The 22,603-nt window shown below is 27.0% G+C and overlaps 1 protein-coding gene and 1 long non-coding RNA gene across 5 annotated transcripts; both read right to left on the bottom strand.

The window, feature by feature from the left end:
• Window positions 1-555: 555 nt before the first annotated feature.
• Window positions 556-19,306, bottom strand: LOC107447950 (protein lifeguard 1). Of its 4 annotated transcripts, none has more exons than XM_016062996.4 (12): window positions 19,166-19,306; window positions 18,028-18,100; window positions 12,394-12,486; window positions 9,394-9,472; window positions 7,984-8,037; window positions 7,043-7,133; window positions 5,303-5,340; window positions 3,589-3,634; window positions 3,458-3,499; window positions 3,292-3,381; window positions 3,131-3,178; window positions 556-835 (listed from the first exon to the last, which is right to left on the bottom strand). In XM_016062996.4, the coding sequence occupies exons 2-12, from the start codon at window positions 18,068-18,070 to the stop codon at window positions 689-691; spliced, it is 771 nt and encodes a 256-aa protein (XP_015918482.1). In that variant the 5' UTR covers window positions 18,071-18,100; window positions 19,166-19,306; the 3' UTR covers window positions 556-688. The 4 variants fall into 4 exon arrangements, with proteins under 4 accessions (XP_015918482.1, XP_015918481.1, XP_042897383.1 ...); XM_016062995.4 differs by having other exon boundaries at window positions 19,155-19,292; XM_043041449.3 differs by lacking the exon at window positions 3,292-3,381 and having other exon boundaries at window positions 19,155-19,292.
• Window positions 14,270-17,490, bottom strand: LOC147813921 (uncharacterized). Its single transcript, XR_015432616.1, has 2 exons — window positions 17,370-17,490; window positions 14,270-14,437 (listed from the first exon to the last, which is right to left on the bottom strand). It is a non-coding gene; the product is annotated as an uncharacterized LOC147813921 (long non-coding RNA).
• Window positions 19,307-22,603: the final 3,297 nt, after the last annotated feature.

The raw sequence follows: 22,603 nt of genomic DNA, 5'->3' as shown, positions 1-22,603 counted from the left end.
ATAAATGGCACCGAATAATCAATGACTATACAGTCGAATCAAGTCAGCAAGGTGACTCTCCAGTCTTCAACACAATTAATTTTTTCGCTAGAGGTTAAAATTTTTTTTAGCCTAGACTACATAAATATTTCAATAGAATAGCTCTTTAATATAACAGAGGATTAAAAACGAAATCAATCTTAGAAAAACCCACTCTAGGGTGGGTTTTACCCAGTAAAACCCGGACGGGTTTAATTGGGCAGGTGGGTTTTTTGCAACCCTGTAAAAGACAGGTTTTGGCTCGGGTCGGTGAGAGAAAGGGAACCAGGGGAGAAAGAAGCTCCCCTCTTTGAAAATGCGTTATTTCTAGTTTCCACAGCAGCAGGTGGCTTTAAACTTCGTGGTGAGGGGAGTTCCTTCTATAAACAAACTATACTACATTTAGTTGTCCTTTCTATCAGATATGGTTTAATCTTGAGAACACGTTGTTTTGTGTATTTTCTTTTGTTAACTGCAATCGGTACCACAACTTTGAAATACAGTAAATACAATATCTACAACTGTGTGCAAACATAATTTCACAACCATTAAAAAACAATTTTATTTATAAAAACTGTTTTTAAATTTTAACAATTTAGTTTTAAAAAAATCAATTACAATATCACAAGATTTTGATGTAGGAATACACAAAATTATTTAGATGAAGAGGTTAATAATTAATGTCCAGGTACAATTTCAAAGCAATAAAAATGTATGTAGCAGGTGAGAGCCAATATTTCTCAAAAATGTATTCTTCAGGTGATATCAAATATTTGTGATGACCTCCAATCAGAAGTTGAGTATCAAAACCCAAGTACTGAAAAATAATCAATATTTAAAATTATGAAATTAAATATATTCAATGTTGAAAAATGTATTCAGTGCATCCACAAATTCAAAATATATTTTAATGAAACTTGGTAACGAAAGAATTTGCTCAATATCAATCAATTATTAAGGAATTGGTTCATATAAAAATTGGGAAAAAAATCAACTAAGCTTTTATGTAAATGATCCAATGAAGTTTTAATTTGCAACAAATATAAAATTGCCAAGGTTAAAATAATTTTTTTAACTATGTCTAACCTTTTAATCAATAAAATATTAAATGCTATCTTCATGTATAATATACTAGGGATACAAAAATTCAAAAAGTGGAGAAACTGAATTAACCCAATAAGACATGTAACATGTTAAGAAACTATTAGGCATAAGATTACGAAACAGGAAAATTATAGGTAATTAAAAAATCTAAAGAACGCATTTCGGACAACAATTTGAAGAATACTTTGTGTGCAGCAAATTTTTTTACAATAAACAGGAGAATTGATAAATCTTATGTATATCATTAGGAAATGAACGGGCTACTAAAAGATATAGCATTCAAAAACATTTTCAAATCACCTTGAAATAATTAACTGTTACTAATATAAAATTTTAATTGAATAAGATTATACCACAATATAAAACAAATGAGCAATATAAATCAGGGTGCGGCGCCAAATTATTCAACAAAAAATAAGCACCTCTTAAGCACTTTTCAAGCACTCAAAAAATATTTTTAAACACTTCAAAAAAATATCATAATTACATAGGGTTGGAAAATTTTTGACAATTGACGGTTTTATCTTGTTTTAATAGTCATATAAAAAAAAAACTTTTGGCCTCGTTTTTGACAATTGTCAAAAATTATAAAAATTTGAATCATGTAAAACGAATGGAGTTTTCATACGCTACGGGCTGACAATACGCCGAAATAGATTGGGTTTGAATGAATTGTGAAAACGTTGAATAGAACAATGTGAACTGCGTCTTTTTGCATAATTTGAAGCGAAAATCAACATAGTAAAGGAAAAATCTCATTTTGAGAAATGGAAAATTAAGCATTTTTTAAAAACATCCAATGAAAAAAAGCACCTTTAAAGGCTTTTAAAAGACTGAAATCAAAAATAAGCACCTTTAACCACTTTTTAAAAACGCTATGCACCCTGTAAATATCAATGATATAAATAGCAAAACTTACCATGTAAAAACGGAGTTTAATTGACAATACTTAATAAAAATTAAACAAACAGTAAATGATCCCCTAACAGTGTTTCCCAAAGTGAGGTACGCATACCCCCAGGGGTACGCGTTCTTATGCGAAATACCTTACAACAAACGAAACTTCAAAACATTTTATTTAACAAAGTTAGCCATGAAAATTTACGATTACATATTTTTGTATTGGCTGTTTTTTACTGAGTTACCAGTTGGAGTCAACAGCCAGTGTGTCAACAATAGTGGAGTCAACAGCCAGTTTTGATTTTTAACATTTGAGCAATTTTTTTATCACAGCAAAAACAATATTATCCTTCTCACTGATGCAAATAAACTTATTAACAAAACTTTGTACCAAAAAAGAAAAATAAACATATTTTTTAAAAAATACATTCATTTTTTTGTTAGTGGTACACAGCATTATGAAAAATTTAGAAAGGGTTCACAGTTTGGGAAACACTACCCTAACAAATCATATTAAAAAATTCAAATTAACAGCACCTGACATTAATATATATATATATATATATATATATCGTTTTCCCGATGCCCACCTGGAGAAACCCCTTTCGTTGTCATACAAGCATATGAAGAGCAGATTTGCTGGCCACTCGTTCAGGGGCACCATATTAGATGGACCAACGTTACTCCCACGGTAAGGACAGATAGTACAGAGAAGGAAAGAACATCTACGCCTTGCCCAGGATTCGAACCCAGAACCTTTCTGATGCCAGGCCAGTTCCCGGACTCCTACACAGGCCGGTCGGCTTTTTAATATTTATCAACTGAAGGATTTAAAATCGATGCTGATTGGTCTTTTGATTATTTTTTTAAAGAAAAAATGTACAGTAGAAATTTTCGATAGCGTGGTCAGTTTTCAAAAACAAATAACTATACAAAAAAGAGGTAAATGTTAAAATGGGGAAAAGTATGGCTCTGAGATAAACCTTGTGTAGATAAAACTTTTTAAACATACATTTAAAATAAGGTAATGCAGTACAGGATATTATATGAATTATAATGCAGGAAGTTTAATTACAGTACATACAATGTAAAATTATTTGATACTCACCATAGAAAATAGGAGAGGAAAGACACAAGCATAAGCCAGCTGTATAATCTAGAAATGAAAGATCTCATCAATAAAGTACGGATAATTCTGATTTGGTACGTAACATACAAAGTAAGTATTATTAGAATATATAATAAGGGAAAAAAATGACAAATACATACTTTATCATGAAGGAAAATAGCAAAAATTCCAAAGATAACAAAGTACAGCAGAGCCACAAACAGAAATCCTCCCCTCAAGGTAAAATCATACTGTTAATGAAAGACAATATTTAAAATTTATGGAAAATAATGATATAGAATTGAATAAATTAAATCTAAATATTACCTTGGTTTGAAGTGCAGAAGCAGTTAAACCTGAAAATATAAACTAAAAAGAAAGAAAAGTCAAAATTATTTTTTTTTTAAAAAGAGGGTACATTTGAAATTTTACTTTGCAATGAATTATGTTTTACTTACTGCACAAATTCCAGCAGCCCACATGACTTCCTCAGCTTCATAAGCACTAAAATTAGATGAAGACATTATCTAAACAAGAAATTTGTCAAATGTAAAAAAAGGATAAATTAATACTAAATATACTGGTGGACAAAATTAAGAGATGGAAGACATTTTCCTAAATATCTAAAAGAAATACTGAATATAAATAAATGAAATTAGGTATGGATATAGCTTATTCCATGATAATAAAGTATGCAAAACAAAAATGAAAGTGCCATTCACTGGCAAGACCTATTGCCAATAAATCCAATGTAGTCTGAACTTAAGGATAAAAGAGGACAATAAAAGTGAGGCTTGTACAGTGTGTGTTGCCTCTAGTATGTTGTATGGTCACCCCTGATAGACAGACAGCATGCACAACGAGTATGCATGCTGTTAATAAGGGAGTTAAGGAGGACTTGTGGAAGACCCTCCCATTCTTCTACCAGAGAAATTTTTAAACTCCAGAACTCAAATTTATTCAAAACATTTTTGAGGTGATAAGTCTCATTTTGAGAAATTTAATGGCTCTTCCTTTTTTTCTCATTTGGACACTAATAAAAGTTACACATGCTCTCAGTGTCTCTAAAAAAATAAAGTGACACCAAAAATATTTCATTTGCATTTTCTTTTGGAAGAAATAACACATTCAATACTACTGCAAATATTAAAGACACGTGACCCAATCAGAAAAGAAATTCTAAAATGGCAATTTGAGAGCCTATCTTGAGATATTAAATGCGCAATAGCAGAAAAAAATACTGAAAAGTCACTTGTCTGATTAAGTTATACTATACGTATTATATACTGGAATTGTCGTAATGTGATATATATTTTTACACTCACTTTAGAGCATTACCATTTTTTTCCTCAGCTTATATTTCTATTTTTGTTTTATCCAGAATTACCAGGGGCCCGTCCAGACATTTTGTGAAAGGTACGTTTTTGTAAAATTGTGAAAAAATTACTTGTAATTTGTGAATATAAAATAAACGTTAAGTCACATTCTTTCAACCTGGGTCCTGCTTCTGTGAATTTGGGCAAATAGGGTGCGTTATTGCAAAAAAACTTTTTCAAGGAGTTTTTAAATTGTAAAAGCTACAAGATTATGCTTAACACTGTAAAATTATAATTAAAAAAAATAAAATTTAAAAAAATAAACGGCAATTGCTGCAACTAAGTTAGAGATGCAACATACAAATATTTGGTATTTAGCCTATACTGCTGAACGCTGAATATTCGGAAGAAGCGTTTGCCTAAGACAAAATTTAGTTCGTTTACATCTGTCTTTCTTCCCTCCCATCCTGGGTAGGGTTTATTAGATTAACAAAACAATAATGAAGATAAACAAATTTGTGAAGGGTCCGATTTAAAGGTTAATTGTTTTGTGAAAGGTCCGTTTTTAAGGTAAAATATTTTGTGAAGGGTCCGTTTTTATGAAAATATAATTTGTGAAGGGTCCGTTAATGGACCCAAATTTCTTCTAAACAGACCCCTGATTACCCATAAACATTTTTATTGTTACCTGTCACTTTACTAATGATATTTTACGAGTTCTTAAACGATTATTGAGATTCTAACTATTAAGAAAGAAAAAAGGAATTAAAACTAGAAAAGACGCATGAATTGAAAAGTTTGATAACCCTAGATTTAAACAGTTTATTGCAATCATACATATAATTATTTTACTTACCCAGCATGAACTCCTATGCGAAAAGATTCAGCGAATGTCTGAAAAGAATTAAATAATATTATTTCAATTGTAAACATAATATTAGATATATATGGCGTAAACTGATAGCAATTAATAAATATTATGCAAACACAATCTTCATCTAAATTTATTTTTAATCTTACTTTGATAAATGTGTAGTAAGTTTCATACTGAAAAAAAAATCTATCAATTTTTTCTTAAATAGGTAAATCCCCCCCCACATATTCCATTGTCGTTATGTATTAAAGTTGTTTGAAACAGCTCTGTTCGTGAGAGAATATTAGTAATAGTTAATTAGTTATCAAATTTAAAAAACTGAAAAAGCAATATTTAATAGGAAAATTTTGTAATCAACTTCAACCATTAAGTATAATTTACCTTTGAAATTCTACACAACAAAATAATGCAGTCTTTATTTTTTATTAATTATGAGATCAAAATAAAGATTAAGACCAAATTTTTTTCACAACATCTTAAGATTATCCGTACTTTGACAAGTCAATAATTAGATCAAAAGTCATTAAGACTGTTTTTATTATTTAATTTTTCTGATTTTATTATAATGAGCTTCTAACATATATTAAAAACGAAACATTTTTAGTGGCAATTTCGAGCATTTTAATCAGTGTTTTAATTCTTTAGAATTGTTCTATGTCTGCTATACAATTTAAAATGATAGAGTTAAACATTAACACACTTTTGAATGAAAGCTAAAACATTTATTTCCTTTCTTTTATTGAATATTAGAACAGTTTTATATAGAAATATGTATCACTACCAATAATTTTTCTCAAATCGCAGAACTTTTTTTCAATGAATAAAAATTAACCAATATAGGTAACTTTATTATAATTTTATTAGCAAATGTCAAAACTGACCAAAATTATTAATTTTTAAGCTAGATTTTTTATTGCAAGAATTTCATTTTATTGATTAGTTCAGAATACATATGGTTAAAAGCTTTCTAAATTTTTACTGTTTGTAAAAAAAAATTTTCAAACATAAACCTAATTTAGTTTTGTTTTTAATGATCAGAAATAATTATTTCTAAATTGTATCCTTTAAAAAAATAAACCACAGATCAGGGCAACATTTTCTATCTATATGATGCTTGTAAAAATTTAAAATTTAACTGAGGTTAATTAAATTAGTTGTCTACACTTTTGTTTTGCCTGAAAAAAAAACATAATAGTATCAAAGTATATGTGTTTTTAATCAAGGATTACATTACTATATTTACTATTATATGTTAATTGCTATGTGATTTTAATCAATGATCTTAAAAAAGCATAAATGTAATATTATTACAGTTAGATTACGTGTAATAGTTTTTCAAAAAAAAAAAAAAAAAAAAAAAAAAAACAATTTTTTTTTTTTGATTCGATAAAATATGATGTTTTACTATATAATCAAGATGATTACATACTTACAAATATTGCTTTGTTAGGTATTAAAAAAATATGAATGGGCTTAAATTTAAGATTTGCCGCAATGAGTAAAAGGGTTGACACAAAAGGTGAAGCTCTCTGCTAACATAAGCATTTACAACTATTAATGCTATTTAGAAAAAAACAGAGAATATTAAAATTTGCATGAAAAAAACCTAAATACAACAACACGTGCATTAACATATTCTAAATACTAAAATTTTTGTATAAATCACTTTATTTTAAGGAATACAGAATTTTAAAAAAAAAAAAAAAATTGAAAATAACTTACATATAAAAAGAGGCAAATGAAATTTAATGGAAAGGTTCTTCCAACATATTTACAGTAAGTCATAGCAATCATCCACATAAACGTCATGAAACTGAAAGAATTTTTAGAAATTAAAAGATAAAGGAATAGAGAATTTAATATATATTAATCTTTAAATAAAATTATGATAATACATTTAATAGGGAAAACAATTATTTAAAAAATATTTTCATGATGTCTTCAGCTAGTTACCTTATTGGTTGAATGAAGACAAACACCTTTTTCCAACCAGTCTTTTTTTCCTTTTAACCACCTACTTATCTGCCCAGAGAACAAACTAATTTGTGGATTGCTGGTTTATAAAAAAATTACAATATTTGCATAACGCTTTCTTGAATGTAAATTCTTTTTGATTCATTTAAATGTTTGTAAAACGCTACGTGCCCTGGATAATTCACTTACAGGTTTATCGGAAGTCAACCTTAATAACTTGAGTGGCAAATTTACACTGTTGAGAACACTTTCTTCTGAGCCCTTAAAAATTGAATCTAAATACCAGTATTAAATTTCGTTAGGCTACTTGGACAAATGCATAATATGAAACTGTACCTTCTTTGAAGTTCCTTCTTTACTGTATTATTTTTAGTATCATCAAACTACAGTGTTTGAATAACGACTAATTAAGTGGTTTTTAATAATATGAGACATCAAATAAAATATCCGAGAAATGTTTATTTAAAAATGAAGCACGGATTAAATTATAATAAAAATTACGATTTAGAGGATTTGATTATTATAAAAATGCAATAAACTTTTAAAAAGATTACTAATGCAAACGCACCAGGAATGGACATTCTTTTGCCAGTAAACCAGACCAAATGCATTACGAATAAACCTAAGTACTCAAAAGTAACTAATAGAACAAACCACGACTTAAATTTAAAATAAAAAACACAACTTACAGAGCAACACTAATCATCTCAGCATGTTTAGCTGTATAATTTCGCACAGAATCACTAAAAAAAAAAAAAAAAAATACATACTAACTTACAAACAAAAAATACTTAAAAATTATATGGTTCACAGCTACTTATTTCAGTTTCATAAAAGTAAAGTCTTTTAATTAGATAAATTATATAATGGCTTGAGCAGTGAAAGAACAATTTATATAACAGTCATTCAATGTATTCATGTGCATAGTAAAGTTTTGATATATATTTCTTTTTTTTTACTATAAAAACTATTTATTATAAATTTTTTTTTGCCTTTTTCTATCTACAATATTCTGAAATTTATTTTCATTTCAAGTAAAAAAAAGATTCAAATAGAATACCAAAAAATTACATTGTACATTCTCAAAATTTTGAACTTTCTCTACAAAATTCTAAGACTTTGCAATTCTATGTACTTAAAACTACAAATTCCATGTGCTTGTGTTATTTATTTTTTAAAACTATGCCAAATGATGAGAGTTAAATAATGTCACTTATCATTTCAAAAGCAAAACTATAGCAATGTCTGTATTTTTTCACATTATGAAAAATTAGTTACTCTAACTGTAACATACGAAAGTTATTTTAAGCATACTTGGTTACTTGTATATATGTATATTGTTAAAAATGCAAACTTGTATATTACTTGTATATTGTTAAAAATGCAACCGACTTATGATACAAAAATAAAAAAATCGTTAATTCATATGACTTGTAAAAATTCATAGAATTCTCAGAATTTAAAAATTAAATATTTTATAAAGTTGTTACTGTCCAATGGAAAGTTCTAACAACAAACAATTACTCATGAATTTGCCCAGAATCCCCTAAAATTCTGTAGTACCTACGGCAGGGTTGCCACAGAAAAAAATGAACAAAATAGTTGCTCCTAGTAGCCTAAAGCATAAAAATAGTTGCCTAAAATTATGAAAATAGTTGCCTAAATAAGAACAAAAATGTTTCAATGATAGGACTAAAATTTTATTAAATGACTTCATTGTAATATATCATGATCCATTTAGTCAAGTTGAGGGCCAATATGAGAATTCACATTAAAAGGAGAAAATATATGTCTTTCAATATATCTCCACTTTACTAAACCTGATATTAAAAAGTAGTATATTATACTTATTTTATAAATTAAAATATTTTCTTCTAAAATGTGAATAATGATTATTATTTAACAAGCTTAATTAACAAATTAAATTAAAAGGCATTGCATTCCATTGAATAAAAATTAAATATTAAACATAAAATTTCGCAAAAATAATTTAAAATTGAAATAATATAGCATTCTGCAGAGAGGCTCTTAAATCTTAAAATTAAAGAATGAATAATGAAAAAATAACGTTTGTAATAATATTTGAGCCAAAAACTCACCTGTGAAGAAAGAGGCAAATAACTCCAACAGTGATTGCCAACTGAACCATCAATACAGAAAACACTTTCCGAATAAAAGCTAGAAAGAAAGTTAATATAAGTTAAGTAATTTAAAATAGAATAAATGAAAAACAATGAAGTTTCACATTTATTATTTTTTTAAAAAATTAATCTGCTTTATTATAATACACAAGAGAACTAGGTAAATATTTACATTTATTACTGTTCAAATAAGAATAGTTCAAAATTGAAATTAAAAAGAATAATCAAAAGCTTTATTAAACCATAAGAATATATAAAATAGTAATAATTCAAAATAGAAAAATACACAAAGTAATGGTCAAGCATGAACAATAATTTAAACGATTTATGATGTTAAAATGTTTTTACTTTATTTAAGTTCTGAAGTAAAAAAGCAATACTTTGGAGACAGTAAAACACTGTTTTAAGGGAACAAGTTTGAAACATTAAGGTGGAAAAATAGAAAGGAAAAAGGTGCTAATTAATGTGACACTCTAAATGGGGAGAAATACCATAAAAATATTTTCACTGAAATAAATAGAAGTTTTTAAGGGGTAAACAACATCTCCTGAATAGCAAAATTGGAAAAAAACCATGACTTTTTAAAAAAAATATTGAAAAGAGATTTATTTACATTAAAAACCTTCAATGCTCGATACTTATTAAATAATTCAGTTTAGAAAAAAAATCGTTTATTTTATTACATAAGATTAGATTACACTGCAACACATTTGAATTGTTACATAAAAATTTATATTTGTTTCTGCTAACTGTTAGAAAATGAAAACAGTAAAAAAATAAAACAGTGAATTTATAAAGTTATTTTTAATTAAATAATTCTCTAATCATATTATATGCATAAAGTATGCTTAAAAATACACAGAAATCAATTATTTGTCATTTAAAACTTTTGGAAATTCTAAACTACAACTGTATGTGCCCACAAGATATTCTTCTAAATATATTTAATGTAACTGGACAAAATTAACTTAGTGATAAACTTGTATTCAGCTTGAGTTTTGTTTTCAGTGAGAGCTAAGACATTTTAGTTTTCGCTGAAAACCCTTACCTTTAAATTATTTTATAGAAAAAAAAGACCTTTACTGCAAGACTAAAGTCTTGATTTTGTTGTAATAGCATAGTTTACTAATTTTTTAATTAATTTTTAAAAAAAGTTAGATTTTGAAAAAAATTGTGTCTGGTAAATAAATTGAATTCCTAACTTTCATTACAACTGTCAACTAATACTTAAATTTATAATTAGACATGCAGGAAAATTTTAAAAAAATTTTCAAACTTATATGCTATTTTTGCTAAACGATGTTCTTTCTTTATTAAAATAAAATATATGTTTAAATTCATGTAACTTTTATTTGTACAAACAATAATTTTTTACTCTCCTTCGTTTCCTTGTTTTTCAGCATTTTACAAGTTTATGATAAAGTAGAAGACTTGAAACTATTTTGTTGTCAAACATTGAAAGTTGAATTTGAGCATGTAAATAAATTCTATGAACTTTTTGATCAAAATTGTATTTTCAAGTAATATTAAAAAGTACATAAGTCATTTGTTCAAACTAGTACAAATGAGTATGAAATCTATAATCCAGGCTCCCTATTAATAATAATTTTATCTTCAAATAGGTTTTAGCTAGAAAAAAGTAACTATGTTTTTAAAACTATTTGTGCAACAGTTTTACATTTTACATATGTAAAAACTCATTTCGACCATCAAATTAAAATAAATGTGACAATCTTGTAACTAGAAATAAGCACTCTTCGTTATAAAACATAATTGGAGAGGCTGAAGAATCATATTGAGTAGCATTAGAACAGGGTTCCCACTCAATTTCAGTAAAAAAATTCCCTGACTTTTCCAGGTAAATTTCAATGAAAATCTATACCAAATTTTATCTATACTACGGAATTTTTCGTCATGAAATTTGGATTATTTTATTTGTTATGTCAAGTATTAGATTTCTTGTGTAAAATAAATATCATTATATGAGGAAAAAAGCATTTCAGTATGTCTAAAATGTAAAAAAGTTACAATAAATACTTGTGATGTTAGAATTATTTAACTCGAATCTCAATAACTGAGTATAGTTACTGACTATTTTAAGACTGGTTTTTTTTTTCAGGAATAATGAAGGAATTTTCCAGGTTTTTGTAAGAAAATTGCAACTTTCCCTGATTTTTGGAGTTGAAATAAAATTCCCTGTTCTCCCTGACCCGTGGAAACCCTGTTAGAATGATCATTTTTTAAGGAGGAAAAAGAAGACAGAATTAATAAAAAATATTAATAATTAGTTAGGTTGTAACAATCTGTTAATAAAATTTTTTAAGTGTATTCAGCATTAGATTGTTTAAACAAAGACTTTTTTCAAATCCAAATTGCTTAAAAAGTTTTTTTTCTTTCTTTCTTTTAAATAAAAGTATTTATATATACAATAAAAAGAAATATTTTTTATTAATCAGGAAAAACGCTTCGATTTAATTATGACAAAAATGGAAAAAAATACTAATTTTTTTCTAAAAGTTTCCCAATATGAATCAGTATTACTGTTCTGGGATGCTAACATTTATAGATGATGAATGTTTACTAGCATTTGAAGTGGATTGTAAAGCAGAATGTAAACAGATTAAAAATAATTCGTTATTTTTTTTTACATCAAATTAGCTTAGTTATAAAACAAAAGTGAATAAATTTTGAATTATTTATTAAAAGATTAATGGTTAAAAAGGAAAAGGTCTCAATGAAATACGTATAAACGAATTAAAATTTGCCTTTGAGTATCATTTGAGCTTATCTTTTTTTTTTTCAATATAAACCAAAAACAGATTTTTTTTTGTTTAAAGAAAAGTTTTTTGAAATATTAAATATATCACATATATTTCTTCCTAAAAATTAAAAAAATGTATAGTTCAAATATAAAAAAAAAAAAAAAAATGAGCAAATATAAGTTACAAAAATACTTACCCTTGCCAATGGCTTTCTCTGAAATACTGCTTCCAAACTTTGCCCCATAAGTAGCACAATCGGAATCTGTTTCAAATTCGTTCAGGTTTTGTCCTAAATGAAGTTTTAACATAAGTTAATAAAAAAATCATTAGGTTAGAACATTAGATAAATTAAAAACAGAAGGAAATAAAAAAGAAAACATAATTCAGAAATTAGAAAAATTAACCCCAAAAAATACGAAAATTTATAAGTGCCAGAAGAAACTAGAAATTATTTTAATCAAAAAATTTAACCAATTTAAAATATAAAAAGTAGGCATTAAAGAAATAATGAAAAATATTTAATGTCACAAGTACAAGGAATAACCAAAGTGAAAATTAAGAATTCAAGCTCAAAGTATTAAGAATTTAATTTATGTAAATACACATTTAGAGTATTATATAGTGCATGAATTATATAAATTTATTTTGTTCTATTCCAAAAATTGCTACACATTTCTAGCTACAAGTTTTCACTTAGAGTTTCAAGTCTTGAGCATTGTTAAATTTCTCAGAAAGTTTTTTTTTTTTAACCTGTCTGTTTCATTCCTAATTTATTCAATTCTTATAATATTGATGTGCTTTCCTCCCTTTCCACTTGGACTTACATTCTTTTCTTCTTTTTTTTTTTCGTTTAACATGTCTTTTTTAAAATTTTCTTAAGAACCACAGTTTTTTAAACATACATTTTATTACTATTCTTTTTCTCTTAGTTTTGTGTCTGATAATTTACCGATAATATATAGGAAGATATATTATCGGATATATATCAGAAGATATATTATCAGACCTATATATTACCGATAATATATAGACAGGGTTCATTCTAGACTAAAAAAAAGGGCAGGGAGCTAAAAATTGAAAAGGGCTCTATTCTTTTTTTTTAAAAAAAGGGCAGCAAGTTTAAAAAAGGGCATTGTATTTTATAAAAAGGGCAGATACCTTAGCCTTCTTTGCATAGTTTAAATGAATAATCAGTACTCAGTCTAGCCAGGGCAAACAGAGTGCAGCACCCTGCTACTCTTTCAGTCAAAAGTACCCACTATGTAGCCCTGATGTATCCCTTTTTGCCCTTTCTTTCCTCAACCCTTCTTTATTTCCCCCCCTAAACTCTTCAACTTAGCTCTTCAATGGATTTCTTAAACTTTTGTTATTTTCAACTCTTTTTATTTAGTTTGTCATTGCTGTCAATACATAGATTTATATTGGAAAGGAAAAACAGCCACCACACGCCCTTGTTGCACTTGTCTTTGAAAGTTTGCAGTTACTTCCACTATCATTAAATCATAATTATTATTAATCATTTTAATTATTAAATCATAACTACAGACACTTAAAAACATACATTTATTATTTTATTAATATATGCATGCATTTTAAATAAATTATTAAGCTAATTAGCTCATCAACTCGATATATATGTTAACTTACTTATAAAAATTAGTAATTAATATGATTGCTTTGCTACTTTTTAAAAAGTTAAAAAAAAAAAAAAATTCTTTTACTAATTGACAATGTTTTTTCATAGAACGTAAAGTCCATAAAAAGAAATTATAGCCTTTTTAGAATAATAATGCCCTTTTTTTAAACTTTTGCATCCTGCCCTTTTTTCTGCCTAGAATGAGCTCTGGAATAATTATGTATAAGTTTTCTTTTATCACTAATCACAATTATTATTATTAAATGCGTAACTACAATTTTCCGGGGAAAAAAGGTTACAGTTTGAATGGACAATTACAGTCAATTTTTTTTTAAATTTTAATGTATTTAGAATCCTACAAAACTCCCAGAAAACAGTTTATTATTTTCCTAAGAAAACTATTTATTTCGTTGTTTTTTTTATCAAAAAGCGCTTACTTTCGTTTCCACCTGAAACGGGGAGTCACGTGATTATTCACGAACTGACGTCACATGTGTCCATCTGCCGTTCACTTACAATCGCTGCGCTGTGAAAGCCAGTACGTACTCGCTTTCGTTTTAATTTTCGTAATTAAATCCAACTATTTTAGATGGTCAATAACTATCTGTAAAAAAAAAAATTGAGCCCTAATATCGTTTAATAAAAATGTGGGTTTGATATAACGTATTTTTATAATTTTCAATTTCAATGGTACCCACTGAAACATTGTTAATAGTTGACGAAATTTTCTAGCTCTGAATATTTAAGATTTTTTAATTCAATAAAAAAGTGTGTGCTATTACTTATTAAATGATGCGTTCTAAATACAAATAACTTCGTTTTTTTTCTAATTTTTTTTAAACCAATCTTAATGTTAATGTATACTTCAAATTTATTTCGAAGATTTATTTCCATTTTAAGTAAAAGAAATGTTGGATAAATTTTTTATGTGGAATAAATAGTTTTAGATTTTAAAATGTAGGGGAGCTAAAGTTAGTGATAATTTTTATTTACTTATTCTAACATGAATTCAATCTGAACAAATGATCCGAGCAAAACTTTAAATTAATTCTTTCTACAAAAAATTTAAAGTTAAAATAGGAAAAAAATTATACGTTCCAGTAGATTTTATTAACTTTATTTTGATTGTCTTAATCTATGTTATAAGAGTATTTGAAATCAAGCATATGCATTTACTTAGTTCTTTATTACATAAACAGGAATTAAATTTTATAAATGCATATAAAAATAATTTTTCGCCATAGCAAAGTTCCTATTTACTCGAAGAATAAAAATATTGAGAAAAGATATCAACATTACTGTTTATTTTTCAATTATTAAATAAATAATAAAGAATGTGCATTGGAATTTCTTTCCATTTTGTATAAGTTAATTTTTTATTATTGTTCTTTAGCTTTAGTGAAACAAAAACTTCCAGCTTAATGATATTAGTTGAAATTTTGTGGATAAATGAGTTGATTAGATGTGAATAAGTGAGAAATTAAGTGAAATTTTAAGTATAACTAGATTATGGTGATGATGATGGTCAGATGTATTTCAATGGACTAGACCAGTGTTTCCCAACGTGGGGCCCACGCCCCACGCCCCACCTTGGGGCAATTTGATTACTAAGGGGGGCAATTCGAAAATGGACTGTACATGAGCTAACCCTTTTGCTCCGGGCCATTTAAATGCAAGGTTAGATTTCGGTCCCGAAATTGAAAGAAAAAAAGCAAATTCTTAAATAATTGCGGCCAATAAATATTATTAATTCGTTTGACGAGAACAAAATATCAACTGGGTTTTTGGCGGCGTCAAGTTAACCTCTCTGCAGCAGACGGCAGGCTGCGAGTGGATCCCCGGAAAAAATCATACTATAGTAGAGAATTTAATAAAACCGTCAATATCAGAATTTCTTAAAATGGTTCTTGACAAAATTGTAAAAGCTATGCCACTCAGTAATAACACTGTTAGCAGAAGAATAGATGAAATTAGTGAAGATATTGAAAAACAACTTGTTGAAAAGCTGAAAACTAGAAAATTTTCAGTGCAAACGGATGAATCAACTTTGATTGACAGTGTGGCAGTATTGATAACTTGTAAGATATATTGATAAAGGGCATTTTGCTGAAGAAATGTTGTTCTGTAAAAGATTAGAAAGCACCACTACCTCCAAAGATATATATAATAAGCTAAAAAACTACTTAGAGGTCAATAATATACCAATGAAAAATATAACATCTTGTGCTGCAGATGGTGCTCCTAATATGATGGGCAAGAAAAATGGCTGCTTAAAATTGATGAAAGATGAGAATCTAGGAATGATTTTTGTGCATGGGGAAAACTTGATAGCTAAAAACATCTCGCCTGTTCTAAATGATGTACTACATTCAGTAATAAAGTGTATCAATGCTATTAAAACAAATGCCAAATGCGAGCGTCTCTTCAAGCTATTTTGTGAAGAAAAAAAACAGACCATATGAGACTTTTACTTCACACTGAAGTAAGATGGCTCTCTAAAGGGAACTTCTTGAAAAGATTTATGAAACTGTTTGATACTCTTAGTGATTTTTTTTAGTGACAAACCTGAAATGAAGTATCTGCAAAATGAAGAAATGCAAAATGATGAGTCAGTTAGTTAATATAAAAGGAGTGATGGCAGGGGTTTGTGAGGAAATAGAAATCAAATAATCAAATAAAACTATTGTTACCGTTTCCATCTTCATATTTAGCTGAATGTGGATTTAGTGCTGTAAAATGATTTACTGGTAAAAAAAAAGAAATCGTCTGGATATAAAAAAAACGGGGTGACTTGAAACTGAAGCTAACCAAATCGGAACCTAACATAAAATCTCTGTGCATCAAGCATGAAGCGCAAGGATCTCACTAAATTAAAATATTAAATTATTATAGGAAAATTTTTATTAAAATTATTTTGAATTTTAGTTTTTCATTATATATTTTGAAAATTTACTTACTGTGTTTCGTTAACTAGTTCCTAGTGATTTCTTCCTAAAACCTATCATTTAAGTTTCTTAAACGAACAATTCAATTTTTTTTAATATTAAAAATTATGTATATGTTACATAGGGGGGCATAAAAATTTTAGTAAGGCTTAGGTGGGGCACGGCACAAAAAAGGTTGGGAAACACTGGACTAGACTCTTGAAAGTTTTGATACGTTTTCGGCTATACCAAATGCTTAATCTGAGATTTTTTTTTCAACTATTTTAATTAAAAATTTATAATGTATTAATTTTGCTATTTTAGAATTCTTCATTGCAAGCACTCACAAATAGTTAGCAAAAATAAGGAGAAAATGAACAATAGCCATACTTTGTTAATTATATTGCAGAAAAAGGAATTAAAATTTATAAATAAAAATAATTTCTAACTGTAACGAAATTCCTATTTACGCAAGGAATAATAAATATGAGCGTTAATGTATATTTAAATATTTAATGCATAGTAAAAAGAGAAAAAAAAATATTCACTTAAAAAGAAAATCCTTCAACTCTAGTAATAAATAAATAAATAAAAGAAGCAACATTAAATTACATTATTTGAATACTTGAACTTTAACACATAGGTTGTAAAGATGATGAATTTATATTTTTCAATGAACTAGATTTATGAAAATACTGATTTGTTTTAATGCAATAACGAATTATAAAATCATCCTTCCTCTATCCAAACGTATACTATTTCTATCCAATCTGCGACTTATTTTAATCAAGTAATTAGGCTGTAATGGAGCATTATTTTAATTTAAAAGTCAGTGGAATAAAATATTTTTTCCGTAAATTTAATTCACAAAATTTTTACTAATGATTTCCAATGTACATGCTGATGTACGTGATATCAAAACTAAAAGAGCATTGAAATAGCTTTAGCGGTTGAAGACGGCACGTTTCCATTCAGCACATGTGACGTCACAACCAATCAGCGATCGTTTTTGATTGCATCGCTTACGGAGGCCTTTTGGGGCAATATACATGTTTAATAACAAAATAAATTAACATTTGCCGAAGAAAACAATCAGATTTTCGGTTTCAGGAGAGAATTTCCAATAAGTTAGATATGAAAATAAAAAAAAATTATGATACGCTGCAATTGTCCATTGAAAAATTAGAAAAGAAATTCAAACAAGGTTTTTTTTCCCTTTATCTCAATATTTCTTAGTTCACTAAAAATATATTTAAAATTTTACACATACCTTTGAAAGACCTGGGGAAACAATTGAAATTTTCCAAATGCATCTTTCTTTCTTGAGTTGATGATTAGAATAACTATTTTCAGAAAAAAAAATGAATATTAATCTTAAAAATAAACTTATAATTAAATTATCTGGCTCTCCCTTATAAACAAATAAAATAAACTGCTTTTTTAAGTTTGACTGTTGAAAACGAAACTCTGAAGTATTTACCAGAAAAACAATATTTACGAAAAAAAAAAAAATTCAAAATAAAATTTATATTTCTAGTCATTTTAAATAAAACATACTGAAATTTTTATACTTGAATTCAGTAGTAGCATTAATATCAAACTTAAACTTCACATTCATCTTTAACCTACACAGTATGTCAGATCTGATAATTGCAATGAATCAATGAAAGGGTAAATAAGACTAAAGGAATTTACAAAGCAACAATGAAAGAAGATAAAAAAAAAAAAACTTTTTATAGCTACGAAGTTGTTTAAAAAAAATAATACAAATATATAAATAATCTGTGTTGTTATATCTTAAATTTTTGTTAATTATTATATCTTATTTAAATTCCGTTGTGTAAAAATAAATTTTATTTTAAGCTCTTGGGAAAAATACATATTTGCTAATTAGATTATTATGCAATTAACAACTTATTATTTTTACTTATATAAGTTAATTTACTGAAGTTTATTTGAATAAAATATCATTTTAGAACCAGATTCGGAGCCTGTTAAGAAAAATAAAATTAGTAATCATACATCGTTTTTAAGAATCAAAATGAAATCATTAATCTACAATTAAAGTATACCCAGAGAACAATGTTTAATTTTCAACATTACTTTTTATTTGACACTAGTCATATTCAACACATTAATCATTTTCTGTTTCCAAATTAAAACCAGCTGATAAATTAAGATAGCACAAAAGATGTATAAAATAAAAAATAATTAAATAATATCTGGAGTGGAGAGAATTAAAACAAATCGTGCACGTGGAAAAAAAAACACCAATTACTTATTGCTTTCGCACTACTTATTAGATCAATTTTAGAAAAAATTATTATTCATTAAAATTTTGAATTACCTAGGCAATAATTAAAGAAAAATTTTAAGAAATAAATTAAAGTAATTTACATTTTGGCTACCTCTGAAATTATGGGTGGATCTACCGCTTCGGACTCCTCGTACAGCTCTCGCTTCGGACTGCTAGGTTAAAAAAAGAAAGAGAAAAAATATTCCCTACTCGCGGTAGCGTAAGCGACCTCCTAAAAATTGTTGATTGGTCTAACATGTTGCTACGTCATGCTTTAGTTGTCGAACGGGTGTTCAACGCTTGCATACGTCAGAGGGGGAGAAGTTTCTGCAGCTTTCGAACGCGGACGGTGACGTCACTATTTCCGGGAGTCTATTCTATACCCCCGACCGATAGTGAAACAAAATCATAAACTCGCAACCCCCGAAGAGAGCAGTGAAGGGAATCCCAGACCTCGAACCTCGAACAAAGGTTTGGAGCCTCCCTCTAAGAAGTGACGTTGTGTATCAATAGTGATAAGAAAGTGACCAATGGCTTTTGTTTATCCTTTACTCGTTCTATTTTCTTATTATTTATAATTATTTTATTTTATATTTGCAATTGATAAAATACGTAGCCTTATACCACTAAAATCTTTTAGTTTTAAAGGTACAATAAGTATCAAAATAACTTGTAATAAATTAACTTTAATAAATAGGTAGAATGCATAAAATAAACTTTAAACTAGCATTTTTTAAATAATTGTTAGTTTAAATAATCTGAAGAAAAAAAATTGCATTACAACTAAAAAAAATTGCTTTTTCAATTTTTCTCTTTGCTTTTTGGTTATGACTTTTTTTTTCGGAATTGCAAACTTATACGTTAGTTTTTAAAAAAAAAACAGCAACATTATTTTCTTCTCTTTTATAATATTTTTTAAAATAAATTACAATTCGCAATACAAACATTACAATATTTATTTTCAAATTTAATAATTTATCTCTTTTTAGAAAATGGTATTTTCCACCGTTGTGTTATATTGAACTAGATTTGGAAAAAAATTCTCTGCAATAAATTTTTCGCCCTTTTATTACCCTCTTACATTAAACCCAACTCAGAAGACAAGTGTGCCAAGTAAACTTTATTTAAGAATTTCATGCTAAAGTTTTTAGTTACACAATTTCACTGTTGTTGTTCTAGCCATAAGGGTAATTCGTGATTTTTTTTTAATATCACAAATTCGTGTTTGTAGTTTAACTCGTTGCAAATATTATTTTTTATACTTTTAATTAAAAAAATTTTCAACTTCAAAATATCCTCAATGGTTTTTATATTTAATACAGGATTTTATTTTTTGCCTTATCATTTACCATTGTATATGTAAATAAATTATGAAAAAAACATTTGGAAAAATATTTGTTTTAAATCCCGCATAAATTTGTGAAAGACTTTTTGAATTAGAATTAGTTGCATCAATCTGGATAACTTTAAATAATATCTGAATAAAACCAAAAAAAGCACTAGTATAATAATGACCAATAAATAAGACAGAACATATTAGTTATTATTCAAAAATTGTACTTAGCTAGTATTTTTAAAAAAAATTTCAAAACAGAGAAAAAAATTGTGCTTGATTTTGCTTCTCCCTAAAATTGGTAATACTAACAATAAGTACTTTCAATGGTCAAACAACAGTTAAAGAAATAACTAAAAAGTTTTCTTCAGTCAAACATTTTTTTAATACAATTACTAACAAAATTTTTAAAACAGCGTGATAGTAGAAAAAAAATTATTGTTAATTTTATCAAATTTTATACTTAAAATATTACGTAATTTCTAACAAAACAAATTTTCGAGTATATTTCGATATTACAGAACTTGGACATAAGACTAAAAATTTGAATAATTTTTCTTGGAATATTTAGAACGAAAAAATTAGGGGGAGAATAATAATTAAGAAAATAAATAATAAAAAAAAAGTTTCTTAATTATGCATCTAAATTTATCAGCAGGGGAGAGTATGGTCAATTGTAACACGGTACGATTGTAACAGAGCAAAAATTTCGAGTGTCGGGTTCTAGATTTGGTTTCTAGGTGGCGTACAAGGTGCCTTTAATAAATCTACATGTACACCCTTGCTGGCAACCATTTTTATGTACTTTTGAAAGAGTTACAAAAAATGGACATCACAAAAGATATTTTCACGCTACGTACAGAGTTACATCACAAAAGATATTTTCACGCTACGTAAGTATTTTTTTTTTTTTTTTTTTTTTTTTTTTTGGTATTAGAATATTATATTGTAACAAAGTGATTTTGTTTAAACAAATAAAAATTATTAACCGAATATGGAAGTGGACAGCTTAATTAACATTTCAAAAAAAAAAAGAAGATTAGTTTTGTAAATTAACTAGCATTGTTTTTAACAAATGAAGCTGAAATGGTGACTTGGGGACGATTGTAACAGCTGAAAATAAATAATCTTAAGTTTACAAACCATTACTTAACTCTTCAAGAACCAGCAATAGTTTCCTATATCATTTACATTATGTTGCATGAGCATTATTTTATTTGTCACCTTTCACAGCATAAATTAAAATTTTTAACCCCTTAAAGTTAAAAGTTTAACCCTTAGTTTGCTCATTATTATTTTTACTCCTAAAATATCACTATTATTTTGATCAATAAAAAAAAATATCACAACTATGATAATATGTATAATTAACTATCTTTTAGTTGAACTTATGAACTGTTACAATTGACCCCGTAAGTGGAGACAATTGTAACAAGTGCACGACTGTCAAAAATTGTTAATAACTAATATAATAACATTTAAAATAAGGTATTTTTTTTCTAGTAGAGGATAGTCTACTTTACTCGTCATTCAATTAATACTGATAATATATTGGATTTTTTGTTAGTTAAAAATAGTTAAGTAAAAAATGTTACAATTGACCCCACTGTCCCCTATCTAAATTTCTTATGCATCTAATTTAATTATGCATCTAAATTTATCTTTAACATAATTCCAAAACAATTTTAATGAAAAAGTTCCCTTTCTTTATATTCCGGTCTTTTTATTGCACTCTTATAATGAACCCAACTCAGGAGACAAGGATGTCAAGTCGCAAGGAAACTTTGTTAGAACTTTTGAGAGTTAGAACTTTTAGTTATACAATTTCATTGCTGTCGGTCTAGCCATAAGGATTATTCGTGATTTTATTTTATTACAAATTCGTGTAACACGATGCAAATATCTTTAATTAGTTTTCATTGAACACATTTTTAATAACCAAATTCTCTCACTTGTTTTTCTGATTAACGCAGGATATTTCTTTTCTTATGATTTACCATTCTGTATGCAAATAAATTTGTTAAAAATAAATTACGCCGTCAAAAATAATATAAATTCGTTAAAAACTTTTTAAAGTAGAATTAATCACCTACATTAAGATAATCTAAAGTATTATTTGAATAAAAACAAATAAAGCTAGTTTAATAATAAATGAATATAAGTGAATATCTTTAGAATAATTTAGCTGATATTTAAAAGAGAATCTTAAAACGGAAA

Source organism: Parasteatoda tepidariorum, chromosome 3, assembly GCF_982258835.1.
Source record: "Parasteatoda tepidariorum strain Cologne lab strain chromosome 3, Ptep-v5.0, whole genome shotgun sequence".
Classification (NCBI taxonomy): Eukaryota; Metazoa; Arthropoda; class Arachnida; order Araneae; family Theridiidae; genus Parasteatoda; species Parasteatoda tepidariorum.
Note: the sequence above shows the minus strand (reverse complement) of the source record. Positions and strands in the feature narration are given on the sequence as shown.

Bases quoted from the DNA above. Each gene is read 5' to 3' on its own strand.
- LOC107447950 (XM_016062996.4), bottom strand. From the start codon at position 18,070: ATGCATTTGGAAAATTTCAATTGTTTCCCCAGGTCTTTCAAAG. The intron at 7,134-7,983 runs GTAAGTTGTGTT...AAATTCTTTCAG, and splicing joins GAGATGATTAGTGTTGCTCT to TTTCATGACGTTTATGTGGA. The intron at 3,179-3,291 runs GTATGTATTTGT...TTTCATTTCTAG, and splicing joins CTATTTTCCTTCATGATAAA to ATTATACAGCTGGCTTATGC.